Source organism: Sinocyclocheilus grahami, unplaced genomic scaffold (assembly GCF_001515645.1).
Source record: "Sinocyclocheilus grahami isolate Dianchi unplaced genomic scaffold, SAMN03320097.WGS_v1.1 scaffold324.1, whole genome shotgun sequence".
Lineage (NCBI taxonomy): Eukaryota > Metazoa > Chordata > Actinopteri > Cypriniformes > Cyprinidae > Sinocyclocheilus > Sinocyclocheilus grahami.
Genome location: NW_015505503.1, coordinates 316,835 through 336,030, shown reverse-complemented (window position 1 = coordinate 336,030; position 19,196 = coordinate 316,835). Strand labels below are relative to the sequence as shown.

General features: G+C 35.2%; 1 protein-coding gene across 2 annotated transcripts in view; it reads right to left on the bottom strand.

Annotated features, from left to right (window-relative positions):
* Window positions 1-19,196, bottom strand: part of LOC107602328 (MKL/myocardin-like protein 1) — a 51,877-nt gene that overhangs the window by 7,324 nt on the left and 25,357 nt on the right. For both annotated transcript variants that reach the window (XM_016294805.1, XM_016294804.1), the window contains exons 4-12: window positions 15,105-15,170; window positions 9,512-9,567; window positions 9,336-9,411; window positions 8,610-8,771; window positions 6,288-6,448; window positions 2,486-2,596; window positions 2,133-2,383; window positions 1,454-1,610; window positions 965-1,348 (exon numbers count right to left, since the gene is read on the bottom strand). In XM_016294805.1, the coding sequence (XP_016150291.1) occupies window positions 965-1,348; window positions 1,454-1,610; window positions 2,133-2,383; window positions 2,486-2,596; window positions 6,288-6,448; window positions 8,610-8,771; window positions 9,336-9,411; window positions 9,512-9,567; window positions 15,105-15,170 (1,424 nt within the window). The remainder of the gene's footprint in view (window positions 1-964; window positions 1,349-1,453; window positions 1,611-2,132; window positions 2,384-2,485; window positions 2,597-6,287; window positions 6,449-8,609; window positions 8,772-9,335; window positions 9,412-9,511; window positions 9,568-15,104; window positions 15,171-19,196) is intronic.

Here is a 19,196-nt window from a genome sequence, read left to right as displayed (position 1 = left end):
TTCCATACTTTGGCAATAAGCAGTTAAGATGATAGATGCAATATTATTAATAAAATAAATTGTTATCAATTATTAGATTTTCATTACAAATAAAGTGAATTTTACTTTTATTTTGCTGTTGCTAAAGTCTACCCTAATTATTATTTTGAAGTAAACTGCTTTAATTTTTATCAATAAAATATGTAAAAAATTATTATAACTGATTTTAATTAAAAACAAAGTAATATTTTCTTTTCATTTTACTGTTGCTGAAGTCCAGATTAACTATTTTTTTTTTTTATAAATGTATTTAAATTATAACGAATAATATCAATTATTATGTTATTATCAATTATATAACAACTAGATTTTTACTAAACATAAAGTATAAAGGATTTTCAATAAAAAATAAAGTATTAAAGATTTAATTTTAATTTTACTGTTGCTGAAATGTAACCTAACTATTATTTTGATATAACTGGTTTCATTAATAATGAATTAAATATTTTTCTATTTTATTATCAACTATACAACCAACAGATTTTCTATATTTTAAAATATTTGATCAATTATTAGACCAACAGATTTTCATCAAAACTAAAGAAGGATTTTATTTTCATTTTACTGTAGCTGACGTCTGGCACATTTATTATTATGAAATTAATTATTTATATTATTACTAATAAAATCAATTATTATGTTTTCAATTGTTAGACTAACAAAATGCCATTAAAAATAAAGTAGAAAGTAGCCTAAAGCTCACATCTGAATGGTTTTTGGTGAGTAAACACTCAGAGGTGTTTGAGAGCCTCTAGCTGCTGTGGTGCAGTGCTTCACAGGTCGCTTCCACAGCAGACACGGGGTAAGCTTATCTGTAAATGTTGCTTTTTACACACTTGATAACGGTTCACAATTGCTTATCCTTCAGTTACCTATTTTTATTAGTGTGAAGACTAGCAGTAAGAAAGCACAGAAGGCCATTTACCATTTCCCCAAAAGCATCCCCATTATAGCTTGTTTCATCTGGGCTCATTCCAGTCCATGAGCGCTCTGAGTGGGCGGGGGAAACTGGAGGGGAGGAGCTAGTGCTGCCAAACTGCATTATCTGAGACGCTGTCGTCTGAGCTCCACCCCTTTCTGCAGTCGCTACAAATGGGAAGGAAGCAACCACCACGCTCCTGTCTGCTGACTGGGTGGCGGAAGAGACTCCTCCCACTACAGGGGTTGATGATGTGTTGGTTTTAGTAGATGCTGGTGCATTGGTGCCACCATTCTGCCCGTGAAAATTCTTCAGCCGTTCAATTAGGTCATTTTTGGCGCCTGAGACGGTTAAGCCTCGCACTTTTAACTCCTGCTTCAGCTCTGCCACCTGCAGGAAATGAAGAGAATGACAGGATGTGAGAGGAGCTCGTCTGACTCTCAGTCAGTGATCCGTACTGAAATTCAGAATTAGCATCATAGCAGGGGATTCAACCTTTAGCTCATCCAGGTTGGGAGGCAGAGGTCCTATTTTAATTGCAGTGATCTGCTGATTCTGGCCAGTCAGATTAGTGGATGTTGATTGAGGGAGCGTGCCATTTTTGGATGGTGACAGGCCATTGGCTGAGGCAGGCTGCTGATCAGCAGGAGGCCTAAGTAAAGTGTAAAAAAAATAAAATAAATTAAGATAAGATTTTGTACATACAATTCTATAAAAGATTTTTTAAATGTATATTTTAAATGATCATTTTCTGTTCATCAAAGAATCCTGAAAACATGTATCATGGTTTCCACATATAATAAGTAGAACAACTGTTTTCAACATTGACAATAATAAGAAATGCTTCTTGAGCATCAAATCAACATATTAGAATGATTTCTGAAGGATCATGTGACATATTAAAATAGAAAATAGTCATTTTAAATAAATGTATTTTTGGTCAAATAAATGCAGCTGTGGTGACCATAAAAGATCTTCTTTCAAAAACACGATTTTTTTTTTATTTGTTTAAAAGAAATAAATAAAAAAATTATATATATATATATATATATATATATTAATTTTTTTTTTAAATTATACACACACACATATATATATATATATATATATATATATATGTGTGTGTGTGTGTGTGTGTGTAAAAACAATGCAGTTGCTATCTGGCATGTCTTACTTGGGTGGAGCAGGCAGGATGGTGTGGTAGTTGTAGTTTTGCTGCTGTTGGTTGATGATCTGCAGCTGGAGGAAGAGCTGCTGTTGATAGAGGAGTTTGGCATAGGAGGAGTCGAGCAGAGGTGGAGGCTCACGCTCGGCTTTCTGGTCCGGAGGAATATACTGGTGATACTTCAGCTTCTTCACTTTGGGTTTGTTATCTCTCACCTTCTTAGAGCGCTGAATAGCTCGCTCACTACCCACTTTACCACCCTAAAGGAGACAGAAAGACAAGAGGATTTATCTTGTGGCATTATTTCATGTGTGCAAAAAATTGCAATTCCAGCTGTCCTGGGTTTAATGAGGAACTCTCACCTTTTGTAGTGCAGGAGCTTGCTTGTGGCCTGTTGTTCCATTGGCTAGTTTCTGCTGAGGGGCAGGACCAGCTATGTTTGGCAGCGGTGGAGGAGGAGGAGGAGGTGGGACCTAAGAAAATCCGGAGAAGCACATGAACTTGAGGAACTCCATCATGTTTGCGTGACTGCATTCAGAGAGCACAGGAATGTGTGTGTAAACGCGACTACAGGACCAAACCATTAATGTATGCAGATGATCAAGTGTGATGCTTGTTAGCATAAGTGCATGTGAACTTGTCTGTGTGGATGTGGAATGAGCTGAATGAACATCTGCAAATAATTCAGGGCTCTTGAGAGCTGACTGAGCACGAGGAGCTACACGAAGACTTCAAAGTGTGTGATATTCTGATGAAGATTATTTCTTTATTAACCTTAGAGGGGATTTACGGAAACTGCCAAGATTTGTACAGGTTTAGTTAAAAGTAGAGACCACCTGTTTGAGACACTCAATTCACATTCTGTGTGTTAAAAGTATATATGTTATTGGTGATGGGAAAAAACATACATTTGACATAACACTGATACTGTTTGAAGTATTTTATTAATGTTATTATTTTGAATTAGCTTTTATTTTTATATTTTCAGTTTAGTCATTTTGTTATGTACTTTAGATTTTTTTGAGACTTCTATTTAACTTTTTATTTCAGTTTTTAGTAATTTTAGTACTTAAATGAAAATCAGAAAATCATTGGCAATTAGAAATGCACTATCAACTGAAATGAGTTAGTTAAAAATAAAATATAAATATTATATGAAAAATATTTTATAAATTCTTAATCTAATTTTTAATAAGCTTTATTTTCAAATAACAAAAAATACTTCTAATGGTTTAGCTAAATTCATCACCTTAGTCGTTCATAATAACTGGATTAGTTAGTTTAATTTTATATTACCTTACATGATGTATATTTAACAAGAAAAAAATGCAGGGTGCAGGGATGATGATCATTCTATGTAATTCATATATTTAAATTATATTTTATTTTATTTTAATATTTTCAGTTTTCATTTTGAAAATTGTATTTTAGTTTAAGGTTTAGTAATTTTGTTATGCGCTCTTGATTTTCGATATTTCTATTTAGCTTTATTTTTATTTCAGTTTTAGCAATTTTAGTACTTAAAGCTGCAGTCCGTAAGTTTTGCCTCTTTGTTGCCATCTCTGTTTGAAAACCTGGAATTGCAGTTACTTGCGGAATTATCTTCTTGTGTGGGATGTGAGTGGGCGGATGAATCTAATGTTCTGAAGAGTATGTGCGGCAGTCAGTCACCGGCCGCACCGGTGTGGATATTCACTGTACTTCGCAATCACAGATTCTAGCCTACGTCTTGGAATATGACCCAAATAAGAATTTTCACCATATATTGCCATCTGAGCAAGTAAGTAACAAGTCTGCCACGTTTGTTCTGACCAACTGAGGAAAAAAGCATTACCATAAATCTCGCTACGAATTGTGATTAAATCTAAAGATCGGTTAGCTCATATCACATCAAACCGTTCAAATTATTATTATTAGGGATGCACCGATACCGATACTGGTATCGGGCCCGATACTGAGCTCCTGTACTCGTACTCGTACTCGTTAAAATGCCCCGATACCAAACGCCGATACCACACAGCATGTGGTAAGTGCCATATTCAGACAAAGAAACACTGACAACAGAACAACAGACAGCAGAATGGAGTTATTAGAGATTAAGGATGTATACGAAGTATATGTATGCAATGAATATAATGTTAAACATTCAGTATTAACGCCTGTATAGCTGATGTGTGCGAGCTGATAAGCAAATCACGCTGAGTGGATTGAGCGCACGGCGGCGCAAATGCACGAGTTTGTCGAGTGAATATACCTTTCTCACAGACATCACTGGAAAGTTTGTAGTTCGGTCGAATATGTCATAAACAAGTAAGTAAAACAATGCAAAGAGAGAGCGAGAGTTAGGAGTACCACAGTTAGGAGATTTATAACGAGTGGTTCCCTGCATTATTACAGCAAAGCGCGTGATTACAGTATTAAGCCGCTGCAATGGAGCAGCTCTAATGCTGTTAAATTAAAGATGATGTACCATAGATCAAAAAAATTAACAGTGAAAGTAACAAAAACTTGTAAAATACATTTTAATGGCCATAATTAAGTGTGAAAATAACCGAAGGATATACAGTCAAACCAAAAATGATTCAGAGACCAGATATAATTTTTGATATTTTTTTACTAGTGGGTGCAGGACACTATAGTTCATTTATGTAAGTGAGGACAGCAAAATAAAGTAAACTGTGATAAATTATACCCAAACATTCTTCATACGGTGGACTAGTAAAACTGATAAAAAAATTTGGGACCAAAAATTATTCAGACCGATTTTGGGAAAAAAAACTGAAGTTGAGGTTTTCATGAAGCTGGGTGACAGCATGCCCAGGAGACTACAGGCTGTCATTAAGGCTAAGTGTTGCCCGACTAAGTATTCATAGTTGTGTAAATACTGTCATACTAACAGCTGTCTGAATATTTTTTGGTTGATTGTAACCTTTCTATCAAAGTTATCTAACATTATCAAGCTGAATTTGTTCTGACACAGTTTAACTCTGAGTTCTTGTCATATTTTATTACAATTTTCTAAACTATAGCAAATAAACTGTAAATTTTGGTTTGACTGTATCTATTTTATAAATGAAGTTAACCAACTAACATTATACATACTCTTTTGGTTTCTGTACCCAATATTTTAAAAATTTACAAATGCAATAAAAATATTGGTATCGGCACTCGGTATCGGCAAGTACCAAAAATAAAAGTATCGTATCGGACGAGTACTGGAAAAAGTGGTATCGGTGCATCCCTAATTATTACTGTTATACTTTATTCTCAAATGATTAATGTTAACAACATCAGCATTGGTGACAATGAGTACAGTGTGTATTAGCATGTAGATTTCAATTTCTGCACAGTCTAATCTAATTGTCATACTCTTCGTATTTCATATTAAGAAATTCTTTTAACCCAAAAAGCAAATTATGCTCCCTTCGAATTGGTTTTCTTTAAAATACAAATCTTTGTAATCCCAGGCTATCTGAAATCAGAAGCACATTTATAACTGGAATATAATTTAATTTCATTCAAATGTGTTTCATAAACACATAATCCTTTATGGATTACAATCCGCCATCAAAACGATACATTTCATTATTCTGGCTGATAACGCAAGTGCCATGCTCGAATTTCCCTCGAAAACCTACCCGTACCACTCAAATTAGAAAACATTATTATAAGATAACCGTTGTGAATCGGGCTAAAGTAAGGCGATAGTTTTGAACACTGGCTGGTTATGTACTTACTCAAATATTGATTTCGGATCATTTTTAACCAAAAAAAGTTACGGACTGCAGCTTTAAATGAAAATGAGAAAAGTTGCACTGGCAACTATTTGAAATAAGTTAGTTAAAAATAAACTAATACATATTAGATGAAAAACTTTTATTATAGATTTTTTTATCTAATTTAATATGCTTTATTTCAAATCATGAAAACCTCTCTAATAGTTTTAGTTAAGAATAACAATACTGACTGTTATTATGTTAACATTAAAATGTAGCTAAAATTAATTGCCTTGAAATACATTTTAAGCCTTATCTTTAACTGGCAAGTTAATCTGAATTGAACATCTTGCATTAACTAAAAAAAAATTCTATGACTTTGAGGTCTAAAAATATAAAAAATTTTTACAATTTTTTTTTTTTAAGTACGCAAATTGACACATGGCACCTGTTTTGGTGTCGTTTCATTGGCCAGTATCTCAGGTGGGGAAGGTAAGTGTCCTTGGCCGAGGGGAGAGTCCTGGTGGAGTGTCTGCTCTGGTGAGAACGCGTCACTGCTTTCCTCGTCAAATGAAGAGTTCTCCGTTTCTACTTTTGGAAACTCCGTCTCTGAGGGAGAGAAAGTGTAAAAAAAGAAAAGAAAAAGAAAAGGATGGTTAAAATACAACATTCAAGATTTTCATTTTCTCAAGTAAGCACAAGTAAAGTTTACCTATGCAAACCTCGCTGCCACAATGTCAAGGTGTTGCTACGCAATTGCTAAGGTATTCTGAGTGGTTTTTAGCATGTTAATATGTGGTTGGTTACAGGCTCAAGTTTTGTTCATTTTCAGTTTATTTTTATTTTTGCATTTTAAAAAGGGGTTTATTTTCAGCATTGTATTTTGCGTTATTTTCTGCCAGGTGATTGCCTAGTCAAGTAATAGTCCACCTCTCTTTAACAAACTGCATGAATTAAAATACAATTTTTGCCCACAGCTCAAACATATGGGACTTAAATAATTAAAATAAAAAAATTAAATAATGAATGAATAAAATGAATGAACGAATGAATAAAAAAATGTGGTGGCAATAGTAATAGTCAGTCATCTTAAATAAGAAAAAAACAACAACATGAAAGAACCCTCTGATCTTTAGTGCACTGCTTCTCTATTTCACTTATGCTACACTAATATTGTCCCAGAGTGAATAATAAAACCTTTAAACTCCAGTGCATGCTATTTATATTTAATTTGAGTGAGTTCTGAGAGAGTGGCATTATGCCGATAATCATTAACTCTCTAATTAGGTTATTTGGGGATTAAAACAATTTAAGTCGTTCTGTGCTTTCAGCATTCCTTCACTGTGCTGCATTGTGTGACGCTGCATTAACTTCACGGTTAATCAACTCATGCCACCACAGAGTGGCGTATTCTGTATGAACGCGAATGTAAATTCCCCTCTAATTAATTTAACTTCATGTTTGACGCACACCAATCTCATTACCATAACTCTGCATTCAATGATCACCCACTGCACTGCTGCAGGAATGTGGCAGCATATAAATATGAAGATGAATGCACACACACCGCTAATGATGCGCTGGAATGAGTGCCTGCTTATGGATGTAGATTGAGGAGAAATAGGGAATGATCCAGAGCTCTACACTGCCCAAAACTCACGTTTGAATCGTCAGTGGCAAATCCTTTAAATATAAAAAACGTACTTACAGGCTGTGAGTCAGCATTATTTGTCAGAATACTGGCATTGTAGTCTACTCTCTCAGGATCAGGAAACAGTCCTCCATAAAATGCGTTGCACACATCTGAATATTTGGGTTAAACTGTTCTGGAACAGTGTTGTAAATACAACTTAACCACTGATTTCTAGTTGTGTCCTCTTTTGGAAGACCAAACAAAGTAGTTTCGCTTTCACAACGAAACACACAGCGTCTCCACAACATGGAGGCGGCGGCAACAACAATACTACAGCGAGAATCAAAGTTACAAGCCTTCTTTCTTTGCGTATACATTTGGGCAGTGTTATGCAAATCTTCCCACACAGTGACGTAGATATGTGGGGGCGTGTTTAAACGAGGTGTTTTAGGGGGGCGTGGACGAGTCTTAACTTTTATAAAGAATATCTCTTTGGATTTGAGACTTTAGTCTTTGCAACTTTAGGGATCTTATCTATTCACGAACAGCTCGTAACACTCCAAAGAGAAAGGAAAACTTGAAATCGCATCATATGAACCCTTTAAAACAAACGTTGATAAAGAGAAAAATAGGACGATTGAGGAGAAATGTATATATATATATATATATATACAGATAAAAATTCAGATGGGTTGTGTATGTTGAGTATAAAATGGAGTGTGAAAGTTCAATAAGTTATGACTTAAATAAATTATCTTAAAGTTTTGTTAAACTTATACTCAAAGCTGACTGGTGGGCAGATATATTTTCTTAATGCTCAATTTTTGTGACTGATATAATGCTACTATATTTAAGACTGCAACAACTAATCAATGAAATTGATAATGAGTTTCTTTATAATACATTAAAATATTTACAATAAATTATATTATATAATTAATTAAGATAGTTGTTATAAAAAATTTGACATACAATATATAGACAGTAGTTCAAATTAAAGTAAGTTAATAATAAAAAATTATTAATTAAACTGTACCGACACAAGGGGGAACTACTACTCCTGTTAAACAGCAAACTGTGTAGAACATTTTACTGTAGTGTGTATACTATACCGTGCTTCTTGCTTTAATTTAGTACCTATGATGGCTTGTTTGAGGCTGCTGTGCACTGGCAGGATGTTTTTGTGAATGAGCTCCATCGGACCGGGACGCTGAGAGATTTTGTCATTCAGATCGTCGGCTAGTCGAGCTCGTTTCAGCAGAAGCTGCTTGGCCTGAAGAGACGGCTCTGCTGACGTCTCTGTAAAGCGGAAATACATACAGTTAACAAAAAACACAGGCATCATGAGCCGGATCACTTTGTTCACTACATGTACCTCAGTTTATATTGTACTTCTTTTTAAAATAAACATTTAAATGAATTTATTTAAAGCACAGGCTGCGTTCCATAATCACATACTTCTCTACTATATAGTAGGTGAAAAACAATATGCAAGTAGTATGTCCGAATTCACAGTATTTATAAAACAGTAGGCGAAAAAAAAACCAGATTACCTACTATTTCCAGTGTGATTTTGAAAATATGCATACAATGGACACTTTACTGCTAGGATTCACGAATGGCAGTGAACTGACACTGGTAGGTCACATATGGACGAATGTAGTGCATCCAGATTACAGTCATACTACACGCATTCATACTATATAGAACATACGTTTTAACAGTCTCTAAGTAATTGCTTATTCCAAAGAAGTGCCTACTCAGAGAGTGTGCGATTTCAGATGCAGCCAGTCTTCAATCATAGTCTCTCTCTGAGGTGTGTGTCAGTGTTTGAACTGCAGGGGGCGTTATTAAAATACTCACCTTCAAGAATGTGCATCCTGACCAGTTCTGATCTCTCTGGACGACTGCGGATCTTTCTCTTCAGGTAGTCCTCGGTCTGAGATACAAGAGGAAAGTATAAGAAATAAAGGGAGTTTATTTTGGCTTCGTTAGGAAGAGATGATAAAAAAAAAAACAATCCGTAGTGAAGGACTAACCCGAGCTCGTTCTAAACTTCGTCTCTGCTCATGAAAGGATGCAGAACTTTTCAGTGCTGGAAGGAAAAAGATATGAAGAGATAAGACGATTAAATCCAAAGTTGATATATAAATGTATAAAGTTTCTCTGTTTAAAAAAAGAGCTGTGAGAACGGAAAATATTTTTTGGTAAATGAGAAAAATCATAAATAGCAAACTCGTTATCTGCGTCATGCAGATTACAGGAAACATCTTTGTTGCAGTGTGGTGCAAATACCTTTCAGCTTTTTTTTTGGATCGGGTGAAAATTGTATTTTTGTATAAAAAAAAAGAAAGATTCCGAGAGAAAAAAAGATGCTTGTTAAAAGACCTTGATACAGGAACAACATATTAAACTGCATCTCTTTACCCCAGGCACACATACGCACTGGTAAACTCAAAATCTAAAAATAATATCGCAACAGGCACATCCGAGAGACAGTTTAATCCAGCAGGTTCACAGTCTTGAGTGTGTGTTTCTGCCCCATATTTAATACACCTTGAAACACAGCTTCACAGTTGTCAGCACACTGCGTCTCCAGAGACTGAAAGCAAATCCCGCTGGTGATAGAGACAACTAGAGATTTATGAAAATTTGTGTACGGTGCTTGGCCATGCAAAAATCTGGGTGGTTTTCTCAACAGTCTGTAAAATTATCCCCTCTCTAAATAACTCATTAATTCAATTATATTGTGCTACATTATAATAAATGAAAAGTTAAATATAAAATAAATAAAAAATAAATACAGAAATATAGCAAATTTCAATCAAATATCGTTGTGTGTGTGTGTGTATATATATATATATGTTAAAGCTATTTTCCAGCTAAACTTGTTTTGCTGCTTGATATTGCAAACTGGTGTATATTACCATATAATTTTAATTTATTATCTTATTTATGAACACGCTGGTTGGTAGTGCAAACAGTTTTACCGTTTACTCTGCACATTGTTATTTTTCTCATTATTTCCCTACAGCGGCTAATGAACCGGAAGTCTCGCACATTCACAGAAAACAGCTTACTTGCGCTTTGAAAAATAAGGTGGATACACATATTATATTTAATATATTATATTTTATATTTAATACATTTATTACACACATATATCATTGAAATATAATACTATAATAATATACTAATATAGCACTTGCATATTACTGCTCTTTGGTTGGTTTTGATTGCTTCTATTGTCCTCATTTGTAAGTATCAATGTATCGCTTTGGATAAAAGCATCTGCTAAATGACTAAATTTAAATATAATGTAAATGCTCTTTCCTTTTAAAATTAGAGGCAACCACTGCATTTTAATCCTGATCCAAACAAAGAAGCAAAAATAGAATGGTTTGACTTCAGTTTTGTGAAACTATAAATAAAAATATCTGCATGAAACAGAAACAGCAGACGAGCTGAATGAGACGCAGATTCACTCTCTGCCAGCAGGTGGTTTCCGCCCGTAAACAAAGCAGCGCTGCACTTATGAACTTTAATATGCATTATACAGAAGCAAGATGAAAAGAAAAAATACCATCTAAACTTTTCTAAAGACAGTAAGTTCCCCTCAGACATGCATTCATATAAACTCCTACCCCTAAATGAATCACGATTTGTTTAGCATCTCAACCGATTTGAATGGATTTTCACCCGGCTCGCGGTTAATCGTTACATCCCTACGAAAGATCACTTTCAGTTGTTACAGATTGAAAACATTATTTTATAAAATTAAAAAATCGATACGATATAATTCCGATATCGATATGAACACTATTAAAAAAGCCTCATAAAAACGGCCAAGAACGGCCACGACAGATGTCCGTACCTACAAACTTATGAAAAATTTATTTGCCAACTCTATGAAACCTACTCCTATAAATATATGTATGTTAAATTCAATTCAGAAAAAAAAAAAAAAACTAAATTTACAATCTAACCTAGTGGTTCTGAGTTCTGCTGCTCCAAAGCTCAAACTGTACTTATTCTGAAGGCTGTAATGACTGGGTTTTAATGGGGGAAGCATTCATTTGAGAGTAGAAGATGTCAGCTCAGTCAAGGGCGATCAGACAAGGCAGATACTGTAAGAGTGAAAGAGTGCATTCAAGTTGACAGGAAGTGTAAACCAGCATACACAGGAAGTGAAAGGGAGAAGACAGTGAAAGTGGGGCTCAGGAATATTCTAAAAGAGCAGATAAGCATTTGCACATTTGCTGGTGGCTCTTCCTTCCCGTTGGGATCCATATTTAGATCCAGACAGTTACTGGGTGAGCGCTGTAAAGATCCCCTAGGTTGCCATCTGCTGTCATTGCTGTTTATTTCTATCCTGGACAGACCCTTTCTAACCAAACGACATTCAATATTCTCTCTTCAGAGTATCTAGTTTGCTTCATATAATCAAAAGGATTTGGAAAGCAAATGGCTTTAAGCAGACGTCTGACCTTTTACTAAAATATATAATGGGAAACATGGCATATATTTAAATACACTGCTTATCACCTGCTCACTGGCTCAACTGAGTGTGTGTGTGTGTGTGTGTGTGTGTGTGCAACCCACCCAAATGAAGAGCATGGCTAGCCATGCACTCACTATGAGTTAGAGTGCACTAAATATCTCCATCTTAAACCCATGTTTTAGCATGCAAATGTATACAAATTGGATCTAAATCAATTGAAACATTTACATTTAAATTCTTGAAACTTAATGCTGCATTGAGCATTTTCTGCACCACTAGAGTCATTCACATTTACATTTATGCATTTAGTCATCAAATAGAATTGTAAGAATAATGACTGTTTTCACACAAGTTTCCCAAACCTACTGATTGGTTAACGCACACATGCTATGATTCATTTGTCCCAGAAATTAATTTCTCAGGACACCTATGTAAGTGATATTGGTTAAGTAGTAGTGCCATTTTATGCATTATATTTAAAAATAAATAAATTAATAATAAAAAAATCTAAATAAACAAAAAAAATTTAAAGAAAATAAAAAAGTAAAACAAAAAAATGAATGAAAATAAAAGAAATGCAAAATAAAAGAAAGAAAGTATATAAAATAAATACATTTAAATAAATGAATAAATAAATCAATCAATCAATAAGACAAAAATCTGAATTTGAGCGGAATGTCCCTGTAACCACATCCTTAAATCTTCAGGACAATCTTTTATGAATCAACATGACAGACGGGTAGTATAGAAAGCTAAAAACTAAATTTGTAAAAGATATAGGACAATTAAGGAAATCTCTATGAAATTTCTTCTATGCAAACAGTCATTTCTATGGCATCATCGCTGATGGTTGCACAGTGTTGACAATCCAGTCAGTGTGCCAAGCGAGACACTGGGTTCAAATTGGATCACAAATGCTGGAAGATCTTATGGGTCCAGTATGAAGCATTACATAAAACTACTTAGGGGAACCATCACCTCATTCGAACTCTCTGCTTCTGCTTTTCCGGCTTTCATTTCTTTTTCTTTTTAAGATGATTCTAAGAAGAGATCTTAAGCAAGAATTCAGTGCTTCCATTATTGGCACGCCTCCTTAAAGGGCCAGTCACACAATCAATGTTTAATACAAAATCAAACATAAATGTATATCAAATGTATTAGTTGGTGCCGTGTGCATGCTTTAAAAAGGGATGCAAGTATATCTATAATCATATAACAATTTTTGTAGATGAAACTGGCACATAAAGCATTGGAAACAGATATGATTAAACTTCACTACTGTAAATTAAAATGGGAAAAAAGAAATGCAAAGTTTTGCAAACAATTAGATCTTTGATTAGCTAGTCTAACAAAAAGCGACAAAAAGTGATGGTTACAGGGTATCTGCATATTTGAGAGAATGAAATGAAAGACCTTTAAGTCTCTAAATACTTCAAATGCAAACTTATATTCAGATGCAGAAGAATGGTCAGAGCAAAGGTCGGTTTTATGCTCTATAGCTTCAAGCATCACATCAACCTGATCATTTCCACCAGATATCCTCAAAAGGTTAAATCTAATGTTTTGTGTAGGAGTAAAGCCTGAGATCGGAGGATGGCACACGATTGCAACTTACTGGTTATATGTTTCTGCCGTACATGACTAGCTGTGTTGGTAACTTGGAAACAGGACCAGATTCTATTTGCCAGTGCTGCCTCTGCTTGTCCTGTTTCATACGGGGTTAATAACTGCTGTTAATCCCACTGATTAAAAAATAAAATTATTTACATAAACTTTACAATAACTTCTCCAATTTCGTTCTCTTAAAAACATGGAATGGAACATGCTGCTACTCTTTTTATTTTTATTTTGTTTCCAGGTATTCGCATAAATGACAAATTAATAGTGACCTATAATACGAAAAACTTTCATTGCTGTGTAACTATTATTGGAGTACTTCGGAATAACCCATAAACGGTGCATGAAACGGCATCTAAAATCTTCTCAAAGGCTTCTAAATTAATCATGAACTTTTAAGTTTAAACCTTTAAGTGTCTAAAGTGTTGCATTGTGTTAAACCATGCATCATGTGTGAGGCAAGTGTACTGTTAAAGTCTCAGTTATGTGTGAACAATATGCTTAGCATAAATGCATTAGAGACACTTACAATCTAGAATGACGTGACTCAAACTTCTCGCCTAGCTAAACTTGACAACCACGGCAAAACTCTTGCAAGTGTAACAGAACCGTCCTGAACCTTGCTGCCCGTTTGCACTAATACAAAAATGGCTTCAAATTAACCTAGACCCAAACAACATCAACAAAACACCAAAACGCCACATTCAATGGATTGAATTAAATATTCTGCTCGCACATCATCTTAGCTATGACCAGTAGTAACCTAAAACTTGAGATGTACCTTGAGTTATTAAATATAATTAGGTAATTCTTCTACAAGACACTTGGTGAAGGAGAACATATGTATTAAATGAAAACAGGAAGAAATCTGTTGAGTTATTTGGGCTAAGCTACTTCAAGGTTTTGACTTCAAAAAGAGCTTGTTCAACTTACACTGGGGTCCATGTTTGGGTGAGACCTCTGGGTACGTGTTTTACTCGACATTAAGCATTCAAATTAGGCAAACTATCTTTTAATTTGAAGTAACTTAAAGCAAACCATACATCACCAGCCAACACGAGATGGAAACCATTCTGTTAAAATCAAACACGTAGACACCATCAGAATAGTGATGACCTGACAGTTAAGCTCGAAATGTTGTAGTTTTGAGATGAATGGGCCAACCTTTCACGCTCAGAGAAAAACCACAATGCAAAGGAAGTGAATTTGACTCTATCTTATGCTTACCAAACCAAATCAGCAGCTTAGACAGGATGAGAGAGACTAGCTATACCTAGTAAGTTTAACCACAAGACATTCTACCCAGATTGCCATAAAGATGCAAACCGTGAATCAGGTGTGGGACGAATCTTGTTCAAGGGAAGAAAAATATCTTCAAAATCAGCCTAAAGGAACATTTGGGATGTACTACAGAACGTCTGAGATCCTCGAATCTAAAGCAGAACACTAATAGAACTGCATAGTAACAACAGATCATTAACTAGTACTAGTAAGAGAGAGTGAGTTCTTCTTACGTGGCATGATCCCTTGGTTAACCAGTTCTTCTCGAGTCCGTCTCTGCTGAAGTTTGAGTTGGAGCACTAGAAGAAAACAAGAAATCAAGTCAAAGATGAAGACATATAGTCAAATATCAAGGATGAAAATTTGGCAAAATGACTAATACTCATTCTTGGGACATAATGTTGCACTGTTACACAACGATAGCTCGTTTGGTTGGTTGAATGACAGATTTAGATTCAGTAGAGCAACATCAACTGTGCACATCAAATGTGCACAAATACTCACTGCTCTTACCAAAATAACTTTTGTAGCTTAAATAAGAATCAGGGCATCTTGAATTCAAAGAGTAAATACTAAGCGGTGTTTTATTTTTCCTTTTTATTATTCAGTTCCTATCCTACACTAATGTTAAAATGACATTTTTATGTAATGCTCGAGTAAAACACATACCGTTCACTTTCAGAAGTTGTTGTAGGGGTGATTTCTTATTAGAATCAGAATCAGAATGAGCTTTATTCACCACTTAAGTGTGCGCAAACACAAGGAATTTGTTGTGCTTTTACAGGAACTCTTGGTACATACATACATACAAATAACCATATATATATGACACAAGATAGTTATAGAAGTTCACAGAACTGACTCAGCAACAGCTGAGTAAAACTGTTTCATCTGAGCATGTGGCACTTTAAGCATTATCGTATCGCATTATTTAATGAGTTATCGCATATTGCATTTTTCTTTAATATCGCACAGCCCTAGTTCAAACCCAGTAAAAAAGATACGAGTGCTAGTATGATGCTAACAGACGGGTCTTGTGCAATGAAAACACATTAATCTCTCAAAACAGAAACACATCTGAAAGTTATTGTGCCTCAATATTTGCATGTTCTGGAGACAGCATGCTAAACTTAAGGAAATACACCATGACAGAAGACACATAAGTTGATAAAATACCCGGCGAGCAGCTCGATCAGTCTCCTTCATTCTCTCCTCGAACAAGCTCTTCCTGACAGCCGGCAGAGAGCTTATCAGTCAGAGAGGAGAGAGTACAGACTACAACACACTTCCTCTTCCTGTTTCTGCATTCAATTTAAAACAGAAGTGTGCGAGATGTTTCCACGGCTTACCACAGGAAGAAAGACTGTCAAATCTATTAAATTGCCTCGAATGTTTGTTTAAATCTAAATGAGTGATTAAACCAAGAAACATGTATAAAAAAGATCCACATCTACCGTGAAAAATATAATAGTAGCAGCTAGAGGTTTGGACATTTATACTACATCAAGCAAACAGCTTTACAGGTTATCTGGGGTTGGACTAAACCTCAAAGATAAAGTCACAACAACATGTTTGCTGGATCAAGTGATTTACCAGTAAAGCCACAAGAGACGAGGTAAAATAAACGACAGCACAAAGATCTTGCTTATTGGCTAAAATTTAGACTAAGCGAAATAATTGTTATTACGCGAACAAATGTCCATCATTTCAAGGCCCACAAAACAGAAAGTCAAGCAACCATCTCATTCATTAGAAGAAACACCAACACTAGCAAAAATAACAACGCTTGCTGTGTGTACGGTGGATTCAAATGTAGAGTCGTATTTTGGTATCATCCCACTGCAGATTTCAAACATCTATGAGAATGCAAAACCAGGCCGTTCATGTAACAAACATGCAACTAAACACCACCGCAGGGGGAACGGGCTCCTCTCTGATAGATTAATAACCTGATACAAGGCTAAATCGAGCCATCTCTCGCTGTGGTTTTGGTTCTCGCATCTAACTTTTTGACACATTTGCTCCCTGGCGTCATCATTAACCATGTGGCATAGAGTCAACATGTACGAATAGAGGAATCACAATAAGAGCTGTTAGAACATGCCGAAAACAACTGTCAAACATATAAACATATTTAAAACAATTTAGTCAAGAAATGTAAGCAATATTTGATAGATACAAAATATGTAATATAAAATATATATAAAATGCATAGTATTGATATGAACACACACACACACACACGCAATAATTCATAATACTCTTAATATTAACATGCCAATATTATATCAAAGCATATTTCCACATTCATTTGGATGACAAAAAGTATAAAATGGCAGTCATTACTGTAAAACATTTTGATGGTAGTGATATGTACTGTATGACGTCAAATGGTAGCATAGTTTGAGATAAAATCTCCTCATCTGACAACTATAAAAGCCAGGAGAGGTGTTTTTGAACATGGCTGATGTTGTTGAGGTCTGAACCTGTCCGCACAGTTAAATTTATTAACCGAGCGCCTATAGCACCTGTTCACATGCTGTTTGTGTTGTGGAATAGAGCCAGTGCCGCACCTGTTGCGCAGCTAAATTGTGACCTGGCTTCACAACAGCTGATGGGCTGTTGAATTCTGATCTGGCATGAGGTCACTAAAGATGATCGAGAGGTGAAATCGAGATGGCTGGCAGGAGGTGTGTGCAAGCGTTTCAGGAGGACAACGGTGCTAACATACACGCTAAACCTCAACGTTGTGAGTTAATGATTGTCGCACCCACTGTAAGCAAGAGAATTGAGGCTGATGACTCATTAATACAGTATCAGGGATCTAAAGATGGTCCGGGAAAATTGTGTGTGTGTATGATGTAATGTGTGAGTTTTCCTTCAGTGTCAGAGTGAGTAACTCTAGGACAAACTACTGCCGAAACACATCATCCACATTGATATAGCAATGTAATTTCATCCTCAGAGACCTGAAGAGTGTGAACAAAAGAAGAAAATAAAGGGAAGCACATAATTAGGCCCTATCAGGTCCTAACTTCATGGGTTTGTCATTTCCCCAAATAGTGTTGAAAAAAGCTGCAGGTTGCTGCTAAATAATCCATTAAGGCAAGTTTACTATAGTTTCATTTAGCCTTATATCTTTTATCCATGTAGAAAACAGTGTAGAACTTATTTTCTTACATATTTACATATAAAATATATATTTTATTTGTAAAATAAAATATTACACAGGTAATATGTAAATAGTAGTATAGATTATATATAGTCTTATCACTCAGCATACCCAGTTAAAAAAGTAATCGCTCGCCACTAAATTAGAATATTGTGAAAAAGTTCAATATTGTAAATTCATGGTGTCACACCCTAATCAGCTAATTACCTCAAAACACCTGCAAAGGTTTCCTGAGCCTTTAAATGGTCTCTCAGTCTGGGTCAGTAGGCTACACAATCATGGGGAAGACTGCTGACTTGACAGATGTCCAGAAGACAGTCATTGACACCCTCCACAAGGAGGGTAAGCCACAAAAGTTAATTGCTAAAGAAGCTGGTTGTTCACAGAGTGCTGTATCCAAGCATATTCATAGAAAGTTGAATATATATATATATACATATACAGGTACATCTCAAAAAAAATTTATATCATGAAAGAGGTCAACATTTTTTGTCACTCATTTCAGAAAGTGATTCATAGATTCATAGATTCATTACACAGAGTGAAATATTTCAAGCCTTTATTTCTTGAAATTTTGATGATTATGGCTTACAGATAATGAGCAGTGCCACAAACTGATCACCTCCATGCCACGCCGAATTGAGGCAGTAATTAAAGCAAAAGGAGCCCCTACCAAGTATTGAGAACATGTACAGTAAATGAACATACTTTCCAGAAGGCCAACAATTCACTAAAAATGTTTTTTTTAATTGGTCTTATGAAGTATTCTAATTTGTTGAGATAGTGTGGTGGGTTTTTGTTAAATGTGAGCCAAAATCATCACAATTAAAAGAACCAAAGACTTAAACTACTTCAGTCGGTGTGCATTGAATTTATTTAATACACGAGTTTCACAATTTGACTTGAATTACTGAAATAAATGAACTTTTCCATGACATTCTAATTTATTGAGATGCACCTGTATATGTATGTATGACATATGTCATGTAATATCAATTATTTTTTATGTAATATAAATCAGGGCCGCATATAATGGGTTTTAATGTTTTTGTCTCGTCGCTCCGGCCGGGACATGGCATTACAATATGGCAAGGGGCATAACATTTCCGTCACAAGTTTGAGGTATTCGGCCAATCACAATGCACTGGATAGC